We start from the raw sequence: 20700 nt of genomic DNA, 5'->3' as shown, positions 1-20700 counted from the left end.
ATATACCCCAAACAAGACTGAGCCAGTTCACTTGAAATTTGATTTTATTGACATCAGCTTCCCTAAGCAACCATCCCAAATAATTCAGAAGATCTGAGAGCAGGAGGAAACAATAAACGTACACAAAATACATGACTTGCATGGCCAAAAATGTTATATTTTCAAAGGAACCTGGAGACACCTTTTTTTTTTTTTTAAACAACAGCAAAGAATGGAATGTATGAATGTTGGCTGTTTAAACATTTTATCCAGAAACATACTACCGTACGGATACCAAGTTTAACCCATACTTGAATTTGAAAATATACATAATCAGATTACATTAAAATCTAATTTCAAAAAGTGTACAGTAAACCACCTAAGGGAATTCCGATGAAAGTTAACCATGGAGTGAAAATTCTTTGTTTTAACTGCCAACATTAAATTGTGTCTGTTTTACTGATTACAAGTTCTATATGTGCCAAATTCATATACAGCACCAAATGATTTATTACTAGGCCAAACCCACCTCTTTCCTTTTAAGAACTAGCCAGGAGGGTGACATTGCATTTTCAGCATCTGCAGTTCTGTGTAGCAGGAGCAACATCTGAAAGACAGTTGACTGGCCGTAAACTATCGACTTTTGTTCTTTCTGGAATTTCCCTGTAGTGAAAAATAAACAATGCATGGGAGAACATAATTCATATGAAAATAACTTGTACAAACCACAAACAAGAGCAAATCTGATGCCTATACAGAAAAAAAAAATTACAAAAGAAAATGCAGCATAGGAGAAAAAAAGTCATTAAATTTCAAAATAAGAAAAAAAGAAAGCTTCTGTATTTACAATCTTGTGTATACTGTATAAATTCTGTATAATACTTGTTATAACTGAGGGAAGAATGGATTACAGCTTTCATAGTCATCAAAAAAGACGGTTACCCACCTTTAATAACTGTTGTTCTTCAAGGTGTGTTGTTCATGTCCATTCAAAGTAGGTGTGCGCGCGACACGTGCATGCCAGCCAGAAGGTTTTCCCCTAGCAGCATCCGTAGGGTCGGCCCAGGCGCCCCCTGGAGTGGCGCCACTACGGTGCCCTATAAAGGGGCCCGCCGACCCTCCACCCCCTCAGTTACTTCTTGCCGGCACTCCGACAGAGGGGCAGGAGGGTGGGTGTTGGAATGGACATGAACAACACATCTCGAAGAACAACAGTTACTAAAAGGTGGGTAACTGTTTTTTCTTCTTTGAGTGGTTGTTCATGTCCCTTCAAAGTAGGTGATTCACAAGCCTAACCTTAGGAGGTGGGGACGGAGATCACTGCTGACTTGAGTACTGCGCGATCAAAGGCTGCATCATCCCTAGCCTGGTGCGTGACGGTGAGACGAGAATGTGTGGATGGAGGACCACGTGGCCGCTCTACAAATCTCCTGAGTCGGAACCTGAGCCAGGAATGCCGCAGAAGAGGCCAGCGCCCTAGTGGAGTGGGCCGTGACCAGAGGGACAGGAGTCTTAGCTACACGGTAGCATTTCCGGATGCAAGTCGCGATCCACGAAGAGATTCGCTGAGAGGAGACCGGGAGCCCCTTCATCCTTTCTGCCACTGCACAAAGAGCTGGGTTGAGCGTCTGAACGGCGTGGTACGCTCTATGTAAAAGGTCAAAGCCCTGCGGACATCCAGGGAGTGTAGCCTCCGCTCTTCGCTGGAGGCATGTGATTTCGGATAAAACACCGGGAGAAAGATATCTTGTCCCATGTGGAACTGTGAAACGACCTTGGGTAGGAAAGCTGGGTGAGGTCTCAGATGGACCTTGTCCTTGTAGAAGGCTGGGTACGCGGGCTCAGAAGTTAAGGCTCAAAGCTCCGACACCCGTCGGGCCGAGGTTATTGCCACCAGAAAGGCGGTCTTGTATGACAGGTACAGCAGGGAGCACGAAGCCAGAGGCTCGAAGGGAGGCCTTGAGAGGATGGAGGGGACCAGATTCAGGTCCCAAGCAGGGGTCGGCTAACACACACGCGGGAAGAGCCTGTCCATATCCCTGAGGAAATGCCCAACCAGCGGGTTCACAAACACTGAGGTACCCCTGTCTCCCGGACGAAAGGCGGATATGGCCGCCAAGTGAACGTGAATGGAGGAAAGGGAGAGGCCCAGTTGTCGTAGGTGAAGCAAATAGTCAAGGACAGCGGGAATTGGAACCCCCAGTGGGTCGTGACCCTTCTGACAAGACCAGATGGAGAAGCGCTTCCATTTAGCCAGGTAGGTGGCCCTAGTTGACGGCTTCCTGCTACCCAGTAGCACCTGCCTGATCTGCTGGGAACACTGCAGTTCCACCGGGTTCAGCCATGGAGCATCCAGGCTGTGAGGTGAAGGGACTCGAGGTTCAGATGGCGGAGGGAGCCCCGGTCCTGCGTGATCAGGTCTGGGAGCAGGGGCAGCATCACGGGCACCTGAATGGACATGTGCAGGAGTGACGTGTACAAATGCTGGAGCGGCCACGCTGGAGTTATCAAGATTACCCTGGCACAATCCCTGCGAATCTTTAAAAGCACCCTGTGTATCAGGGGGATCGGAAGGAAGGCGTTCGACAGACTCCTGACTGCGGCCCAGAAAGGAGCAAAACCATTGGCACTTCCTGTTTTCCCTGGAGGCAAACAGGTCTAGCCGGGGAAAGCCTCAAAGCTGGAAAATTGAGCGCACAACGTCCCATCGGAGGGACCACTCGTGACCCTGGAACAAGTGGCTGAGGTTGTCCGCCAACCCATTCTGCTGCCCTGGAAGACAAAATGCTAGCAGGGGGGTGGCATTGTGGACGCAGAAATCCCACAGCGCGAGGGTTTCCCTGCAGAGGGGAGAGGAGCATGCACTCCCCCTATTTGTTGATATAAAAGACTGCAGCCGTGTTGTCCGAAAGGACTGAAACACACCTGCCGGCCATGTGGGACTGGAAGATCAAACACAGGCAGACTGCTCTCAACTCCCTGACACTGATATGCAACTCGAGGTCCTCCGGCGACCACAAGCTCTGTGTCCTGAGGCGTCCCAGGTGCGCTCCCCAACCTCGATCCGAGGTGTCCGTCACCAAGGAGAGGGAGGGCTGTGGGGCAGCAAAGGGAACGCCCATGCAGACTTCCCGTGGGTTGAGCCACCACTGAAGCGAGCGCAGCACCAAGCGGGGAATGGACACCACTGAGTCCAGGGGGTCCCTGACTGGGCAATAAACTGTCGCCCACTAGGACTGCAGCGGGCGAAGCCGGAGTCTGGTGTGGGCCACAACATAGGTGCGTGCTGCCATGTGGCCCAACAGCCGGAGGCAAACTCGCGCTGTGGTGACCGGGGCGCGGTGCAGTCTGAGGATGAGCTCGGAAATTGCACAGAACCTGGACTCCGGCAGATACACTTTGGCGTGTGTGGAGTCCAGAACCGCTCCTATGAACTCTATGTGTTGCATCAGAGACAGAGTGGATTTGGCATCGTTCAAGAGGAGGCCCCGATGGAGACAGGTCTGCCTGATGAACAGCACCTGGGTCTCTACCTGCTCCATGGAGCGGCCCTTTATGAGCCAGGCGTTCAGGTAGGGGAATACCTGGATGCCATGCCTGCACAGGAAGGCAGCCACGACCGCCATGCACTTCATGAAGACCTGGGGAGCAGCTGACAGGCCAAATGGGAGCACCGTGAACTGTAGATGGACGCCGGACACTACGAACCTGAAGTAACGGCGGTGCCGTGCAATTATGGCGATGTGGGAAGGAGCTCCGCGAACTCTGACATGGCCGAACACATGTTGTGGCCATAACGGCTTACTATTGCCTGTTGATTGGCAATGCGGAGTTGGAGTCCACCTGTGAAGTACACCTTCCTGCCAAAGAGCTCAAGTCTTTTTGCGTCTCTGCTCTTTGGCGTTGACCCCTGGAACCCTTGACACTCCCGCTGGTTAGCCGCATCTACTACCAGCGAGTCCGGGGGAGGGTGGATGTACAGGCGTTCGTGCCCTTTAGAGGGGATGAAGTAGCGCCGCTCCGTTCTCTTGGCAGTAGGGGCCAATGAGGCTGGTGTCTGCCATAGGGTGCGGGACATATCCGCTATCGTCTTTATCAGTGGAAGGGCCACCCTGGATGGCCCTGAGGGGGCCAGGATGTCCACTACAGGGTCAGCGTCCACCTCAATCTCCTCCGCTTGAATTGCAAGGCTTTGAGCTGCTCGCCTGAGCAACTGCTGGAGAATTCGAGTGTCCTCGAGGGCCAGAGCCGCAGCCATGCCCGAGACCGCCTCGTTCGGGGAGGACAAGGAAGAGATTACATGGAGCGGCCCTTCCTCCGGTGCATGCAGCCCCTTGGGGTCCTGCGGCACACGGTATTGAGGTTGCGGTGCCAGTTCTGAGTCCAAATGCAGCACCGCGGCCGGTACCAGGGTCGCCAGCGAGCGACTTGGTGTATCATGTGGTGCCGATGGAGCCTGAACTAAAGCCGATGTCGGTGCCGCTGCCCAGTTAGTGGGTGCTGAACTTGAAGGCACACCCCTGCCCGACGACGGTGCTGGTGGGGGAGGCAGCTGCGCCGGGGCCACCAACGTCGAGGACACCGAAGCCAATCGTGACCAAGGGCCAAACGCCTGGCCTACTGACAGATGCTAGGCCCAGGGAGTCCAAAACAGCCACTGCGAGGGCGGCTGCCATTGTTGCTGCCACTGCGGGTAATCCTGGTGGCTCACCCCCGACATCGATCTCCTGCTCCGCGACCTGCTGGAGCTATAGGAGTCCGCCTCCGAGTCTGAGGTCTCCGAGTATGAAGACCTGGGGGGAGCAGGGCCCAGAGCTAATGGTGAGCAGTGCTGAGGCGGCAGGGAGCCTCTCCTCTGGTCCGGTGCCAGCTTCGCAGCTTGGTGCGGAGAGGGAGGCGATAGCATGGCCGGCTTGCCTCTAGATTGTACTGGTGGGCGGACTACAGTAGGCAACTCCCTATGATGCGGGGAGGTTGGTGCCGGGAGACCCATCAGGTCTGATGCCACCTCGAAAGCCTCTGGCATCGACGGGGGGCGTATGTCTCCGCTGAGGCCTGGAGAATTGGGCTGGTCCGAACTCAACCGCCCTCTCTGTGGTGCGGGAGTCGACGGAACCTCGGGGGGCTGTAGTGCAGCCTGTCCACTTAGCCCCACTGGCAGAATCGGCCTCGGGTCCTGGTGGGGAGACTGATCCCTCACCGGCTTCTTTTTCTTGGCGGGCACCGGTGAAGGTGAGCGGTGCCGCACTGAGGCCAACTTCCTATGACCCTACTTCGCCCAGTGCTGGGTCTTGGAAGACTTGGGCTGGGCCCTAAGTCCTGATACCGGTGCCGGGGCACTCCGCACAGAGGACGACATGCTGGGGCCCGCCTCGGCCGGCTCTGGGTCTGAGGGTAGTCGCAGGGCCGCCTCCATCAGGAGAACTCTTAGTCTTTGAGCCCTGTCCTTAAGAGTTCGCGGGCGGAAGCCTCTACAGATAGAGCACCGGTCCTTTTGGTGGCTCTCTCCAAGGCACCTCAAGCACGCAGAGTGAGGGTCACTCTTAGGCATGAATTTCCCGCAGTCTTCGCAGAGTTTGAACCAGGGCGACCGAGGCATGCCCCAGCGGACGATGAAGACTGTGGGGGGGGGGACCCCCCAACTACGAAAACTATATAACTGAATACACGAATTAAATGGTACGGATAGGACACTGCCAGATTGCTATGCAAGAGAAGTTCCAGCTAGCCGTCACTGGCGGTAAGAAGGGACTGAGGGGGTGGAGGGTCGGCGGGCCCCTTTATAGGGTGCCGTGGTGGCGCCACTCCAGGGGGCACCCAGGCCGACCCTACGGACGCTGCTAGGGGAAAATCTTCCGGCTGGCGTGCATGCAGCGGGCGCACACCTACTTTGAATGGACATGAACAACCACTTGAAGAACCACAAATATTTCATTCTAATTAAAAGCTAGAAGAAAGGCACTGGAATTGTGTCCACGTTCTCAGGATTACACCATCATTCAAATGCTGTGAAGGCAAGTGAGAATTTACCAGTAAATGGTACTTGTTTCTAATAAAACCATTACAAGTTAATTGCCCAAAAGAATAATACTGGGAATTATTTTGTATCAATCTTTCTTAAGAAAACAACCATCTTATATTTTAGCTTGTTTTAAACAGGATATTTACAGCACAGTCTGGAGAAGAGTTCTAAATTTATCATTTTCCATTAATAGGATGTCAGTAATTCAAAAATGCATGTCTATTTGCAGGAGTTCATTGTTTAATTGTTTTAAGCAGAACTGGTTAAATGTTGTCAGTGTTTGATGCTTTGTTATTTCTTGCTGCCTTGACTTTGCAAATTTGCAGCTTTCACTTTGTCATGCTTCCATATTTAAAAGGGCCTCATTTTAAGTGAAATTGTGAAGTTACTGCTTGAGGACCTAAGGTTACTGGGGGTGGGGGGAGGGTGTCCTTTACTTTTTAAATGTTTCAGACATTGTTATTTTAATAAGCAATTTACACCATTTGTGCAGTGACTATTTTCCAGAGGGATTTTTTAACATTATAATATGGCACAAATAGTCTCCATCACAGGACAGAGAACCAAAAGGGTATCCTTGTGCTTCTGTATTATGATGGTATCATGATTTCAGATCCTGATAAAGTTGTTAAAGGGACACTATTGTTACAATTTATATTTAAAATAGATTTACCTGTAACAACAGTGAGATTTTAGATAAATTAAAATAGCTTAAGTCCATTTAGATCTGTTTTGTACTTTTTGCTCAGCAGACTAGTTAATTTTTGTTTTAGATTGAAACTGATTAAATTTTACTTTCTGGTATTTAGACTACAGACCGGTCAGCCTCACTTCAGTCCCTTGAAAAATCATGGAGCAGGTCCTCAAGGAATCCATTTTGAAGCACTTGGAGGAGAGGAAGGTAATCAGAAACACTCTGCATGTATTCACCCAGGGCAAGTCATGCCTGACCAACCTGATTGCCTCCTATGATAAATTGGCTCTGTGAATATGGGGAAAGCGGTGGACATGATACACCTTGTTTTTAGCAAAGCTTTTGATAAGTCTCCCACAGTATTCTTGCCAGCAAGTTAAAGTAGTATGGATTGGATGAATGGACTATAAGGTGGATCGAAAATTGGCTAGATTGTTGGGCTCTCTGGGCAGTGATCAATGGCCCGATGTCTACCTGGCAGCCAGTATCATGCAGAGTGTGCCAGGGGTCGGTCCAAGGGCCGGTTTTGTTCAACATCTTCATTAATGATCTGGATGATAGGATGAACTGCACCTTCAGCAAGTTCACAGATGACACTAAGATGGGGGGAGAGGTAGATATGCTGGAGGGTAGGGACAGGGTCCAGAGTGACCTAGACAAATTGGAGGATTGGGCCAAAAGAAATCTGATGAGGTTCAGCAAGGACAAATGCAGAGTCCTGCACTTAGGACAGAAGAATCCCATGCACTGCTATAGGCTGGGGGCCGACTGGCTAAGCAGCAGTTCTGCAGAAAAGGACCTGGGGATTATAGTGGACGAGAAGCTGGATGTGAGTCAGTGTTTCCTTGTTGGCAAGACCACTAACGGCATACTGGGTTGCATTAGTAGGAGCATTGCCAGCAGATCGAGGGAAGTGATTGTTCCCCTCTATTCGGCACTGGAGTATTGCGTCCAGTTTTGGGCCCCCCCGACTACAGAAAGGATGAGGACAAATTAGAGAGAGTCCAGCGGAGGGCAACAAAAATGATTAGCAGGTTGAGGCACATGACTTACAAGGAGAGGCTGAGGGAACTGGGTTTACTTAGTCGGCAGAGGAGAAAAGAGTGAGGGCGTATTTGATAGCAGCCTTCAACTACTTGAGGGGGGGGTTCCAAGGACGATGAAGTTAGGCTGTTCTCGGTGGTGGCAGATGACAGAACAACAAGCAATGGTCTCAAGTTGGATATTAGGGAAAACTATTTCACTGGGGGTTGGGGTGTGAAGCACTGTAATGGGTTACCTAGGGAGGTGGTGGAATCTCCATCCTTAGAGGTTTTGAAGGCCCAGCTTGATAAAGCCCTGGCTGGGATGATTTAGTTAGGGTTGGTCCTGCTTTGATGACCTCCTGAGGTCTCGTCCAACTCTAATCTTCTATGATTCTATGCGTGAAAACAAGAAACAAGAGCAGCTAACTTTTCAACTGGATCATTGGGATGAGAGAAAGAATAGCAGCTTCGAACACAATATATTGTAACTATGAAGGAGTGACCATAAAGAATATCAATGAATGAATGCTTACAGTGTAACTCTTATCTGCTCCACCTTCCCGATCATCCCTCCATGTGCATTTAACAGTATGTTTTATTTTTAGGTAGCTGAAAAATGGTACTGCTCTTATAAGTCCCCTTTTAAAGCCTAATCTGGTGTGAGGAGGATGTAATCAGCTCTCTACAGTTAAGAGGGCAGGGAAAGACCTAGTTTATGACCACCAGTCATTTCCATATTCCAAGTTAGGTTCTAAAACTCTCATTCACCTGGATCAGTAGGGATAGGGCTTCAGGTTTTCATGCCAAGTGGCTGAGAATAAAAACAAGCTAGTAACTTCACACACTACTCGCTAACCCAGGTTACAGACTATGCCCAAAGTAAATATAACACTTGGTAACCTACCTTACTCATTTTTAGTGTATCAATTTCTTCCCTTTGTTTAGATAAGGTTTCATTCATGCTGCACAGATGGTCACTCATCATACTTAGCTGATCTTCATAGCTTCTTTTGGTGGTTGTCAACTCATCCTAAGGAGTGAATGAACAGTAGCTTTCAGCTTTGCCTAATACTACAGTAGTACATTGCTCATGCAGACGTGCAAGTTGTCCAACAAAGCTGCAAGGTTGACCAAACATGTGCACTTAAGCAATTTCATTATGGAGAAAAGCAACTATGCAAAAATTTAAATGAAAAAAAGTCTCAGTAGTTTTCTTATATCTTTAAAACTTCATCCCTCCCTCTCCCCCACTATCACCTCCCAAAACTTATTTTATTACACTGTTTTATAGATCATCATCTAACGAAGGGTTTAACAACACGGGACAAAAATCACTGAGGCTAAAACCCAGTTTTCAGCCCAGATGCAATTGTTTTTATTTATTAAGTTCTGTTTAACATTCAGGACTATGTGTTTAAAAATAACTGTGTGCCAGCCAGTATGCTTTTTAAAAAAGTTGTTATATAATTGTGGATGAATAGTTTGTGTGAGGTTTTTTGGGGAGATATATGGATCTTTACAGATATGTACTGAGGGTGCACTATTTTAAAAGGAATTCAGTTTTATAATTTTGCCTATTTGCCACCACCAGAGAAACTGTCAAATTTCATCATACAAGAACTTCACAATGAAAAGAGTTCAGAAAAACACTATATAAATCCTGGTCTTAAATATACCATGTATAGAAATCCTAATAAACTCAAACAGGCGATCCAAAACCTCCATTAAGAACATAAGTAGATAGAACTGAGCCCAAAAGGACAGTACTATTAAATATCTGTATATACAAAGTCTTCAGTGTGGTATCTGAATACTTAAGAAAAGTAATAGTTAAAAATTAAGGGCTGCAGGATCAGATCCTTTCTCATGCCGAGTATGCTCACTGACTTTAAGGAACTATTTGTATGGGAGTCTGGGCTGCACAATCATGTCACATCATTAATACCTTGAAATCATACAGGGATTCATTAAGTCAATGGAGAATTTGTGGATAATTTCAATCATGCTGGTCTTGTTTATGAAGGTTAAGCATAGTACTAGCAATTTAAAAAAAGTTTTGCATCAGAAGTCAAGTACTTTAAGAGCTACTAATAAAAGTCTACCATTGTAATCATTATTCCAAGGGATGGCAAAATGGCAGTCCACTAGCCATATGTCAAAACACTAAATTGGCAGCTAGCTGACAAGATCACCATATTGTTCTCCTTTTATATGTGATGTGATCTTCAAGCAGTAGTGAATGAGGACTGCACTAAGTCAAACAGAACTTTATTTAAAAATATTATCTTGTTGCAGTGAATGCCAAAGATCAATGTAAGGCTGTTTCAGATGCCAGTTTGACATCAATTTGAAATACACGAAAGATATTTTTATATTTCAGATGTGAGAGCAGAGGCATATAAAGTGACATTCAAAAAGCTAAAAGAAGGTTTTTTTCATGGGCGTCACTATCATAAAACTTGTGCAAAGTCACCTTTACAAGTTTGAGAAAATAAGATGTGCTTTACCTATAGAACAAGGTGCATTTTAAAAAAATGTAGGCCATAGCAATATGACTTTAGGAACGTCAATATTAGGACCGGGAACAAGGTGCCATGAAGTATTTCCTAGGGTAACCACAAATGTTTGAGTAGACAAACAGGCTCTCTAATTCAGCAATTTCCAGTACTGTCATTATTAACTGAAAGCCTCATAACAGTCACACTGTGCTTATTAGTATTTTAAATCAGTTGCTCTCAATCTTTCCAAACTACTGAACCCCTTTCAGGGGTCTGAGTTGTCTTGTGGATCCCCAAGTTACACCCCACTTAAAAGCTACTTGCTAACAAAAAAAAAAATCAGACAAAAATACAAAAAAAGCTTCACAAAACACACTGAAAAATTGCTTACTTTCTCCTTTTTTAATATGTAATTACAAAATAAATAAATTGGAATATAAATAGTGTACTTACATCTCAGTGTATAGTATATAGAGCAGTATAAATAAGTTATTGTCTGTATGAAATGTTAGTTTATACTGACTTTGCTAGTGATTTGTATGTAGCCTGCTGTAAAACTAGGCAAATATCTAGATGAGATGATATAGTTCTTGGAAGACCTCTGCGTACCCTCAGCGGTATGCATACTCCTGGTTGAGAACCACTGTTTTAAGTGATCGCTATTTACTGTGCCCTCAGTACAAATTCAATGTATGTAAAGAATTAAAATGTTTCGGATAATTCATTTATCTTTAATACTTATATTGAAAAGCAGGCCATATGGTTACATTGTTCAATGCAAAGGCCTCACATTGCACTGCTGAATAGGTCCTGTCCATCTCTGAGTCATGAGTATGTGCTTCCTGTGTTTGGCAACCCTGACAAACTGTCATCCCTTTCATGGTTCTGTATTACTACATGGACTCAATCACAAAGCTGCTTTTTAGTAAGATTGTGTGTTTACTGTTGAAGTATCTAAAAAGGAAATTACGGGATTCATTTTACATTCCACATCTCAATTAAGAAGCCTCCCACCTTACCCAATGATAAAGAGGACTATGATGATGTGAAGGAGAGATTACATGAGATGGTTCAAAACCAGAAGGAATACTATATTCTGGCAACTATAACTGATAAGGAAAAATAGCTTCCTTCCTCTAAAAGTTTTCCAAGCCAAAAATGTTGGTTTGTTTAAAAAGTAAAGAATCATCTGCTCATTAGAGTTAGCACTGGTTGGAACTAACTGAATATAGAGGGAGGTCAGAAAGTTAAACCTCTCTAAGTTCCTGAGTACTTATGTATTTACAATTTTCTCTTCTCATTCTCTTAATAACCTTTGCTCAGTTTTCTGGATTTTAAGTGCAAATGGTGCAGAGCAGTTTTTCAAGGAATTAAAACTGACATGTCCACAATTTGATAACCACAGTTAAAGGGGGAAAAAAAGCAGAGGCTGAAATAGTCTTAAAAATCCCAGCTACTACGGAGGATGTCCCAATGTACATTTACGATTCTGGGTTTTACTGGGAAAGTGAATATGTAAGTGCATCTCACACAGTCTCTCTACTAGCTAAGTTCTTATATGAAGTGAAGTTGACTTTTCTATTTTAAAGTGCTCATTGAGCAAGAACTTTGTCAAGTTCTTCTCTTCAGCCAGCCTATTAAAATGAAGTGTGGCAAGAGGAGAGAAGGGACATTAGATGCATATACACTATAATGTTTTGCACCCAGCTAAGCGGCTGGGATTTAACCATGGTTTCGGAAGCAAAAAAACAAACCGGGATAATAAAGGGTAAAAGGGACAGTATTTGCACAAGATATGTTTACATCAAAATGGTATCTCAGTTACTGTTAAGTATTTTCTCAATTTTTTAAAATAGACATATCCCATTTAATACTCAATCTTTGATAATTTGAAACATGCGCATTAGTGGATTTGGTCTGCAATTCTACTCACATGCCATAATAGTTTTCAGATTTAGCATGGGACGCACACTGGGTTTTATGTTTTTCCACCCACAACTATCCCATGGAGTGTGTCCATCAAATTGCTTAGCTAACATTTCACTTGCCTGTAATCTACTGATGCTTTGACTAGCTAATTTCATCTCCTCCACTAGTGATTCCTTAGACTTTTCAGCTAATGATAATCTTTTGGCAAGGGCTCGGCACTATCAAAGAAAGAAAAAAAATCAGTTAGTGTCAGCAGAGTATTGTACATAGCAAATTATTTGAGGCAGAGTTTTTTTTAAATCTGAATGTTTGGGCCTTTCAAAATGCAAAGTTTTTGGTTTACAGAAAGTGTGTTACAGAAATATGCTTTTATACAGAAATTCACAAGCTAAACAGTGATTTAACATTATCAAACACTAAACTTTCAGGATTTATTTTATAGACGAGCACTTTATATTTTAGACACTATTGCTAGAAAATAATATCTGATCAGAAGGATCTATTAATTTTGTTTAAAGAAAATATAAAAAGAAAAACAAATGAGATCTCAGGATGCCAGGCACATGCACATATTGCTTAAAATGTCAGTGTAGAATGATGGTTCTTTCACATGATCTCATTATCTGCCATACCAATAACACTTGTGTACATTAAAGCTGACAAAGCAAATCTAACCAAATAGGGGGCATGTTCTGCATGTGTTTCTGGCAAAACTGCTCATCCTACTGAGGAGCATTTATGTGATTCTAAAATTAAACATAACAAATGCTTGAAAACAGTTCTCAGCTTGCAAAGGTCAAGCAAGCCAAATTATACAACATTCTCCAATTTCTAGGTGAGAGGTTAGTTCTACTACTTCATTATCAAATTGCTAAATTCTTTGAAATTACTGTAGTTTGTCACATTAAACCAGGAGAGTGGAACAGCATGGGGTGCTAGCACCCCTGCAATAGAAATATTATGTTAACTTATATATGCCAAGGAGGAGAGTGTGTCAAAGCAGGAACCAGAGGGGCTAAAACTGCAGGGCCCAGGATTGGGCTGCGGAGCAGGGAGCAGCTGCTGCAGTGCAGGGATTGGGTTGGGGAGTGGGACCCAGGGGGCTGGATGAGGCCCAGGTAGGAACTCCAGGAACCTCCTTTCCAGCCTGGAGCCAGCTTCTCTCCCCTCCTGCCCAAGTCTCAGTATCTCCCCATGCCCCACCCCGCATTAAGCCAAGGACTTAAATTCAGTCCTATACAGTTTGGTAGCTAAAGCCAGAAATAGAATAGGTGTATAAGAGTAACCTATATCTAGGCCACTTAAAACCAATGTGCTTTCTTATTACCAAATGTAACTGATTAACAAGGGAGGCTGAATATGCAATTATTCAAAATTAAGAAATTGATGCAACACACAGCAAGTACAGCCTTTTATGAACACTACCCCAAAAACAAGGAATAAACTGCAGGAACAAATTATCGGATAGATTGTCCATGATGTTTTGGTAGGAGCCTGTTGTTCATAACATTTGATCTATAGAAAGTTCAGAAAGGCGTTACTGTTTTCAGTATAGGAGATTGACTGGATGCTCACCTCAGCATGAAAATGTACTGACTTGCTGTCAGCCAGCTGTAGAAGAGACGTAAGTTCTACTATCCTTGCCATATAGTGATTTTTTATCAAGTCTTCACGGGACTTAGCCTCTGGAGCCTGAAGAGTGAGAGCTCATGTGATCAAACAATTAAAAGGACTTTATCTTTACGAGAGCCATAACCTAGGTCTTTATACAGGAAATATTTTTTTTTTAAGTGGCAAGTTGTCCAAATGGGATAGACTATTTATATAGCATGTAAAATTTGATTGAGCTTGGCACTTCTTAGAGCACACACATTTATAAAATAAAAGCAGTCTTATCAGATATCAGACAACACTATTACCTTGAGTCTTCTGAAAAACAATGATAAAACTCAAGGTTATATTTTATGCAGAGAGTTGAGTAAGTAGTAGAATATAAAACAGTCACAATTTACATTAAATGATTTCTGGCGAGAATGCAAATTCTTGAGGATGACCTACTGTCCCCTTCTCACCACACAATTGTTACCTTGGATTCTCCAGCAAAGACAGAATTCTCAAAGATGGCCACAACATTAGCAGCCCATGGACATTAGGAGCCACATTTTCAAAACTGCATGTGCATTTTCAGAAGACTGATTAAAGAAATCTGACTTTAATTGCAGAAATGCCACTTTTCTCTAGACAACAATGAATCACCAGCTTGGGGCAACTTTCATAATACATTTGCACCCTCTTAAATTTAAGTTTTGAGGTTCACACTATACAGACTTTTATTTTAAAGAATTCTTATACAACTAAGTCACATGGCTAAACACGTCTTTTATAAAGAAGCACTCAGTGCACTTAAACCCCATCTCATCTTCCAACAGCTTTTAGTAACCTTACTATTAATGTCAACAGAACTGCCCTCTGCAGGATCACAGAGAGGGAAAAACATTGCATCTTAGCCCAAGGTTCATGCTGTGATAAGAAATGCTAACTTTACTTCTTTAGTACCACTAAAACATAACATTTGGTGTGACTGCCAGTCATGTTTTATTTGTTCTAATCATCTGTTTAAATAAAGAATAGTATATTTTAGGGCACTTAAAATGCATACTAAAATAGTAAGGAAGAGGTTATCCAAGCAAATTCCCCATAAGCTGGAACTGAAAGACAAAGGAGATAGGAAAGGGAAGGAGTTAGGAAAGGCTTATAAATATGAGTTTTTTGCTGCTTCAACCCTCCTTTGATTAATCAATCTGAGGTTTGGAATCCAGATCATGTCACTGAAATACAAATATAGAGCTACATTTTCTAAAGCTACAGAGAACTTGATAATTTAAGAGAGCGCAGCTCACCTCTTGTTAAATTTCTTATCTGAACACGTCTGTTGAATAAAATATATGAAGCAGAACTATAAGCTATTGTCAGAGTTAGATCAAATTAGAGAATGAAGTATGGATTGCCACCAATAGGTAAGACTGCAAGACTGTCACGGAGGTCACGGATTCCGTGACTTTCTGGGAACTCCATGACTTCTGCAGCCTGTGACTGACCACAGGGCCGTCTGAGCAGCTCGGGCCCCACCAGTAACAGCAGTGGTCCCGGGCTGCCGTCCCCCACCACCAGTGTGAATTTTTGTTTATTGTCCATGACTTTTTAGTAAAAATACCCATCACTAAATCTTAGTCTTACCAATAGGAAATAAGTTTCAGAGATTCTTAGGGAAAAGTTATTGCGCAAGAATTCATTCTCACCACATTGTACTAAATTACTCCAGGGTATTTCAGGCTCTGGCTGAGCCTTTTGGGTATGGCTGTGTGTTGCTTCTGCCAGTTGTGGCTCGCTGGCGCCCTCTGGCGTTGAGTTTGAAGATGGGGTTGCAATGGCTGGTGCTGGTTGCTGTTCCAGTTCCGGGCCTGGGACTGGAGGTGCTGTGGCTGTTTCAGTGGTTGGCATGGAATCCGGGTCCACTACCTCTGTCTGGGTCTCTGGTAACACAGACGGGGCCTCTGTGGACGGTTCAGGAACAGGAATGGGTCTGGAAGCTTGCCGGGTTTGGCTACGTGTAACCATTCCCACTCTCTTGGCCCGCCTCACCTGGTTGGCCAAGTCTTCCCCCAGTAGCATGGGGATAGGATAATTGTCATAGACTGCAAAAGTCCACATTCCTGACCAGCCTTTGTACTGGACAGGCAGTTGAGCTGTAGGCAAGTCTACAGCTTGTGACATGAAGGGGTAAATTGTAACTTTGACCTTTGGGTTGATGAATTTGGGGTCAACGAAGGATTGGTGGATAGCTGACACTTGTGCCCCCGTGTCTCTCCACGCAGTAACCTTCTTTCCGCCCACTCTCAAATTTTCCCTTCGCTCCAAGGGTATTTGAGAGGCATCCGGGCCTGGGGATCTTTGGTGTGATGGTGGTGTAATGAATTGCACTCGCATGGTGTTCTTGGGACACTTGGCCTTGATATGTCCCAGTTCATTACACTTAAAGCATCTTCCATCTGATGGGTCACTGGGCCGAGGTGAGTTACTGGAGACTGGTGAGGTTGAAGGGTAGGGTATCTGTGGCTTTACTTGGGTGGTATGTGGGGTCTTTGGCTGTCCTCGGTTGTAGGGTTTATGGTCTGTGTGCCCCCTGGGGTAATCGTTCCCCTTGACAGTAGCTTTCTTGCTTTCTGCCAGTTCCATCCATTTGGCTCCAATCTCCCCCGCCTCAGCGATATCTTTGGGATTTCCATCTTGTATGTACCGTGTGATGTCTTCAGGAACACCATCCAAGAACTGCTCCATTTGTATGAGGAGGTTCAGTTCTTCCAAGGTTTGAATGTTGTTTCCTGTTATCCAGGCCTCATAGTTTTTTGCAATGTAGTAGGCGTGTTTGGGAAATGACACCTCGGGTTTCCACTTTTGGGTTCTGAAGCGCCGACGGGCATGATCTGGGGTTATCCCCATTCGGTATCTGGCCTTGGTTTGAAAAAGTTTATAGTCATTCATTTGCAGCTTAGGCATTTCAGCTGCCACCTCTGCTAAAGGTCCACTGAGCTGTGACCTCAATTCTACCATGTACTGGTCTTCGGGGATGTTGTACCCAAGACAGGCTCTTTCAAAATTTTCCAAGAAGGCCTCTGTGTCATCACCTGCCTTGTAGGTGGGAAATTTCCTGTGCTGTGGAGCAATATTTGGCGCCGGGTTGTTAGGGTTGGCTGGCACATGCAGCCCAGCTTTTGCCAACTCCAGTTCATGTTTTCTCTGTTTTTCCTTCTCTTCATTCTCTTTTTGGTGTTTTTCCATTTCTCGGTGGTGGGCCGCCTCCTCTTCTTCTTGCTTCCTTCTGTGGGCCAACTCTTCTTCTGCTTGTTTCCTTCGGTAGGCTACCTCTTCTTCTTCTAGTTTTCTTTTGTGTGCTGCCTCTTGGGCTGCCTGTTCTCTTTGGAAGGCTGCCAGTTTGATGCTTTCTTCCTTTTCTTTCATCTCCATCTCTTTTTGTTTTATTTCCAGTTGTCGCCTGTGTTCAGCTTCTTTGAGTTGCTCTTCGGCCTCAATTTTTGCCTTAGAAGTCATGATTCCTGTTTTCTTGTGTTGGGGTGCCCTCCGGTGTTTATCTTCTGAACTGCAGGCTCTCTGTTGCCTCCTGAAGTCTGCCTAGCAACAGTGCTTTTTTCCTTTTCTCTCTCTAGCTAATGTTCAATGAAAGGAAACCAGAAAAACCACTTTATTTGCATGCATATAAGTGCTGGTACTTGCCTCCTAATGGGAGGGCTATTGCATGACAAAAGACCCTCAACAGTCTCTTAATGGCTTCTCGCTTAACATGCAAGCCACAAACTGCCAGAGAGCAGAAAAAAAAATTCTTTCTGGTTCCCTTTTAAAACCAAACTGTTTCTCTCTGCTAAAAAGCCCTTAGCAGAGAAAAGAAAAATATAATATTCCTACTGGCTTCTGGATTCTGTCTATATCCCACCTGCTGCCACCATGTAATAACCTTAGTCCCAGATTTGGACCTTAGCGTCCAAAATATGGGGGTTAGCATGAAAACCTCCAAGCTTAGTTACCAGCTTGGACCTGGTACCTGCTGCCACCACCCAAAAAATTAGAGTGTTTTGGGGCACTCTGGTCCCCCTGAAAAACCTTCCCTGGGACCCCAAGACCCAAATTCCTTGAGTCTCACAACAAAGGGAAATAATCCTTTTTCCCTTCCCCCCTCCAGGTGCTCCTGAAGAGATACACAGACACAAGCTCTGTGAAACTACACAGAGAGACTCCCCCTCTCTGTTCCCAATCCTGAAAACAAAAAGTACTTTCCTATTCCCCCAGAGGGAATGCAAAGTCAGGCTAGCAATCCAACACACAGATCTCCCCTTGATTTCTTCCTCCCACCATTTCCCTGGTGAGTACAGACTCAATTTCCCTGAAGTAAAGAAAAACTCCCACAGGTCTTAAAAGAAAGCTTTATATAAAAAGAAAGAAAAATACAAATGGGCTCTCTGTATTAAGATGATACAATACAGGGTCGATTGCTTAAAAGAATATTGAATAAACAGCCTTATTCAAAAAGAATACAAATCAAAGCACTCCAGCACTTATATTCATGCAAATACCAAAGAAAAGAAACCATAGAACTTACTATCTGATCTCTTTGTCCTTACACTTAGAAACAGAAGACTAGAAAGTAGAAAGTACTTCTCCAAAGCTCAGAGAAAGCAGGCAGACTCCCAAAAGACTTAGACACTCAATTCCCTCCACCCAAAGTTGAAAAAATCCGGTTTCCTGATTGGTCCTCTGGTCAGGTGCTTCAGGTGAAAGAGACATTAACCCTTAGCTATCTGTTTATGACAAGGGGTTTCCAAGTAACTGACAGAGTAACTTAGTCATGCACAAGTTTTAGCACTTTCTGAATTATACATAGTATAAATCTTTATTACATATAATGAATGATGAGTATCAAATAGTCATAAAGTACCTCTTTGCTGCCAGTAGTCATAGTCAACATTCCAATCTAGAACAAGGGAGAAAATAAAAAACTCAGAACTGTAAAACAAGACTCCACTCCACTGTCACTTTGACACCTAGTTATAAAGAAAAGCAATAAAGTGATTAAATTTTTTAAATTAAAAATCAAGACTGTTACAAGTTGAGGCTTTGCTCATATATGAGCTATTAGTGAAGGTGCAACATTAAACTAACTTTTTATAAGTAAAATTTTCTAATTAAATTAGACCAGAGTATTAGATGAGCAGTGTTTACTAACGTTTCACAGTGAGAATTTACAAATAGTTACAGTATTCAGGATACTTAAGGATTTTTCCCTTTCAGTACAGATAAAGGCTAACCCAAATACTTCTGGAAACCTTGTGTAGAGTTATAAAGCTAGCTGCTGACTAGCCAAGGAACTAATGAATTTTTTTTATTTTTCTTTACACAGACCAAGGATCATGCAAAGAATGATCCCACCTAACATTAGCCAACACTATTAATCAGACTGATTATAGTATCTCTCTTAATTTATTGCAAGAAATAGACAAATAAAGTTCCACTGTACTAAGATACTTCCTTAGCGCCTTCTTTTGGTGCCAATGAAGTTCATCTTGAATTTCTTAGAACTCCTATTAAAATCTTTTTCTCTGTGATCTCTCTCATTCAAATAAACTGCCAATGCAATTTGTTGTATGCAGTGTAGTTGTAACTGTGTCGGAATGAGGATACTAGAGAGACAAGGTAGGTGAAGTATCATCTTTTATTGGACCAGTATCTCGTTTCATAATTACTTCACCTTGGAAGTAGTTTCTCTTCTTCCTAGTCACTAAGTACTCCATATACAACCATTTTAAAACAAACATTAAACCAGGTTTTCCTCTGCAGCACACAAAGTTTTAGGTTTCCTTTTTCACTTCAGTCTGCTTCTGTGTTGTATTCATGACTGAGTCTGTCCACAACTGTAAGTGGAAATTTGTTAAACATACTGCCACAGTTTGGACAGATGCATTTTGTTGTTAACAAGGCTGACACTCTGGAAGAGACTGCTGTGGTAGGGTAGGTGGTAAAAATGAAATAAAGTACATTGATGAATATTTTCCAACCAACTATCCATTACCAATTATTTCAATCATCAGCTACTGTTTCCTAGTGATGAGAGTTAAACATTACAAATTATATTTCTAAACTGTTCCCATCTGCTCACTGAGCTAAGCGTTCAAAAGCTAGCACGAGCACAAATCTTCACAGGCTTATTCTAGGGTGCAAACACAATTTAGGAACATACTTTACACAAATGAGGTGGAAGGACAAGGAAAAATCAGTGAAATTTGTAGTCAGCTATGGAAAGGTAATGCAGAGCTTTTTCCATCTGAGCACAAACACAGAGCATGCATCTGCCTAACTTTTTTTTTTTTAGAGTAACTTAAGCCTATTTGTTTGTCCTCTCTCCTATTTTGCAGAGCCCTAGCATCTTGGAGGTTGTGCTTTTTTGGGTTTCCCCATAGTTCTGTCCCAACAAAGATGCACCAGGCCTCCAGGTCAGATTCCAGAGATGTTCCTAATTGTTACTTTCTGGCAAAGATAAAGATTGGACTTCTAGAGCTAAGGATTTATACGATCTGAAGAGAAACCAGAATTGATACACCTTTAAAGAAACTGGAAGGCTCACCGAAATGTTTCTAGAAGCTATAGGCCAAACAAAACTGTGCCTGGAATACATACATTTACTTATTTTGACATGTGATGTTGACGTTTGTTTTAAAGGTCATCAGGTTTTAACTTTGAACCTCAAACTCTGTTATTAAATAATTATATTCCATCCCATTATGACCATCCCTCAATTTCCCACTGTGAAAATTTAAATTGATAAAAATTAAAATTTTTAAAAAAGATCAACTGGTTTTATAAATTATATTTAAAAAATAACTCCTGAATTCTGCCAAGGCTACTTATCACACATGCTTTATGGGTCTTCATTTTCAAGTAATATATCAGTAAAATGATAGGGCGTCCCCCGGAAGCAGCATGCAA

At 43.7% G+C, this 20700-nt stretch overlaps 1 protein-coding gene and 1 long non-coding RNA gene across 6 annotated transcripts in view; one reads left to right on the top strand and one right to left on the bottom strand.

Moving 5' to 3' along the window:
- LOC127050259 (uncharacterized) overlaps positions 1–20269 on the top strand; it is a 31093-nt gene extending 10824 nt beyond the window's left edge. The window contains exons 2-3 of the long non-coding RNA XR_007774184.1: positions 6811–6902; positions 19118–20269. This is a non-coding gene — a long non-coding RNA (uncharacterized LOC127050259). The remainder of the gene's footprint in view (positions 1–6810; positions 6903–19117) is intronic.
- Positions 27–20700, bottom strand: part of PPP1R21 (protein phosphatase 1 regulatory subunit 21) — an 89237-nt gene continuing 68563 nt past the window's right edge. The window contains exons 18-22 of one of the 5 annotated variants that reach the window (XM_050951829.1): positions 18656–18691; positions 13723–13839; positions 12267–12365; positions 8625–8750; positions 27–642 (exon numbers count right to left, since the gene is read on the bottom strand). In XM_050951829.1, the coding sequence (XP_050807786.1) occupies positions 613–642; positions 8625–8750; positions 12267–12365; positions 13723–13839; positions 18656–18691 (408 nt within the window). In that variant the 3' untranslated portion in view covers positions 27–612. Of the gene's footprint in view, positions 643–7895; positions 8114–8624; positions 8751–12266; positions 12366–13722; positions 14760–18655; positions 18692–20700 lie in introns of those variants that run through there. The other 4 variants (XM_050951830.1, XM_050951828.1, XR_007774153.1 and 1 more) reach the window with 4 other exon arrangements.

The sequence above is a fragment of the Gopherus flavomarginatus genome, chromosome 4, assembly GCF_025201925.1.
Source record: "Gopherus flavomarginatus isolate rGopFla2 chromosome 4, rGopFla2.mat.asm, whole genome shotgun sequence".
In the NCBI taxonomy this organism is placed as follows: domain Eukaryota; kingdom Metazoa; phylum Chordata; order Testudines; family Testudinidae; genus Gopherus; species Gopherus flavomarginatus.
This window is presented reverse-complemented; position numbering and strand designations above follow the sequence as displayed.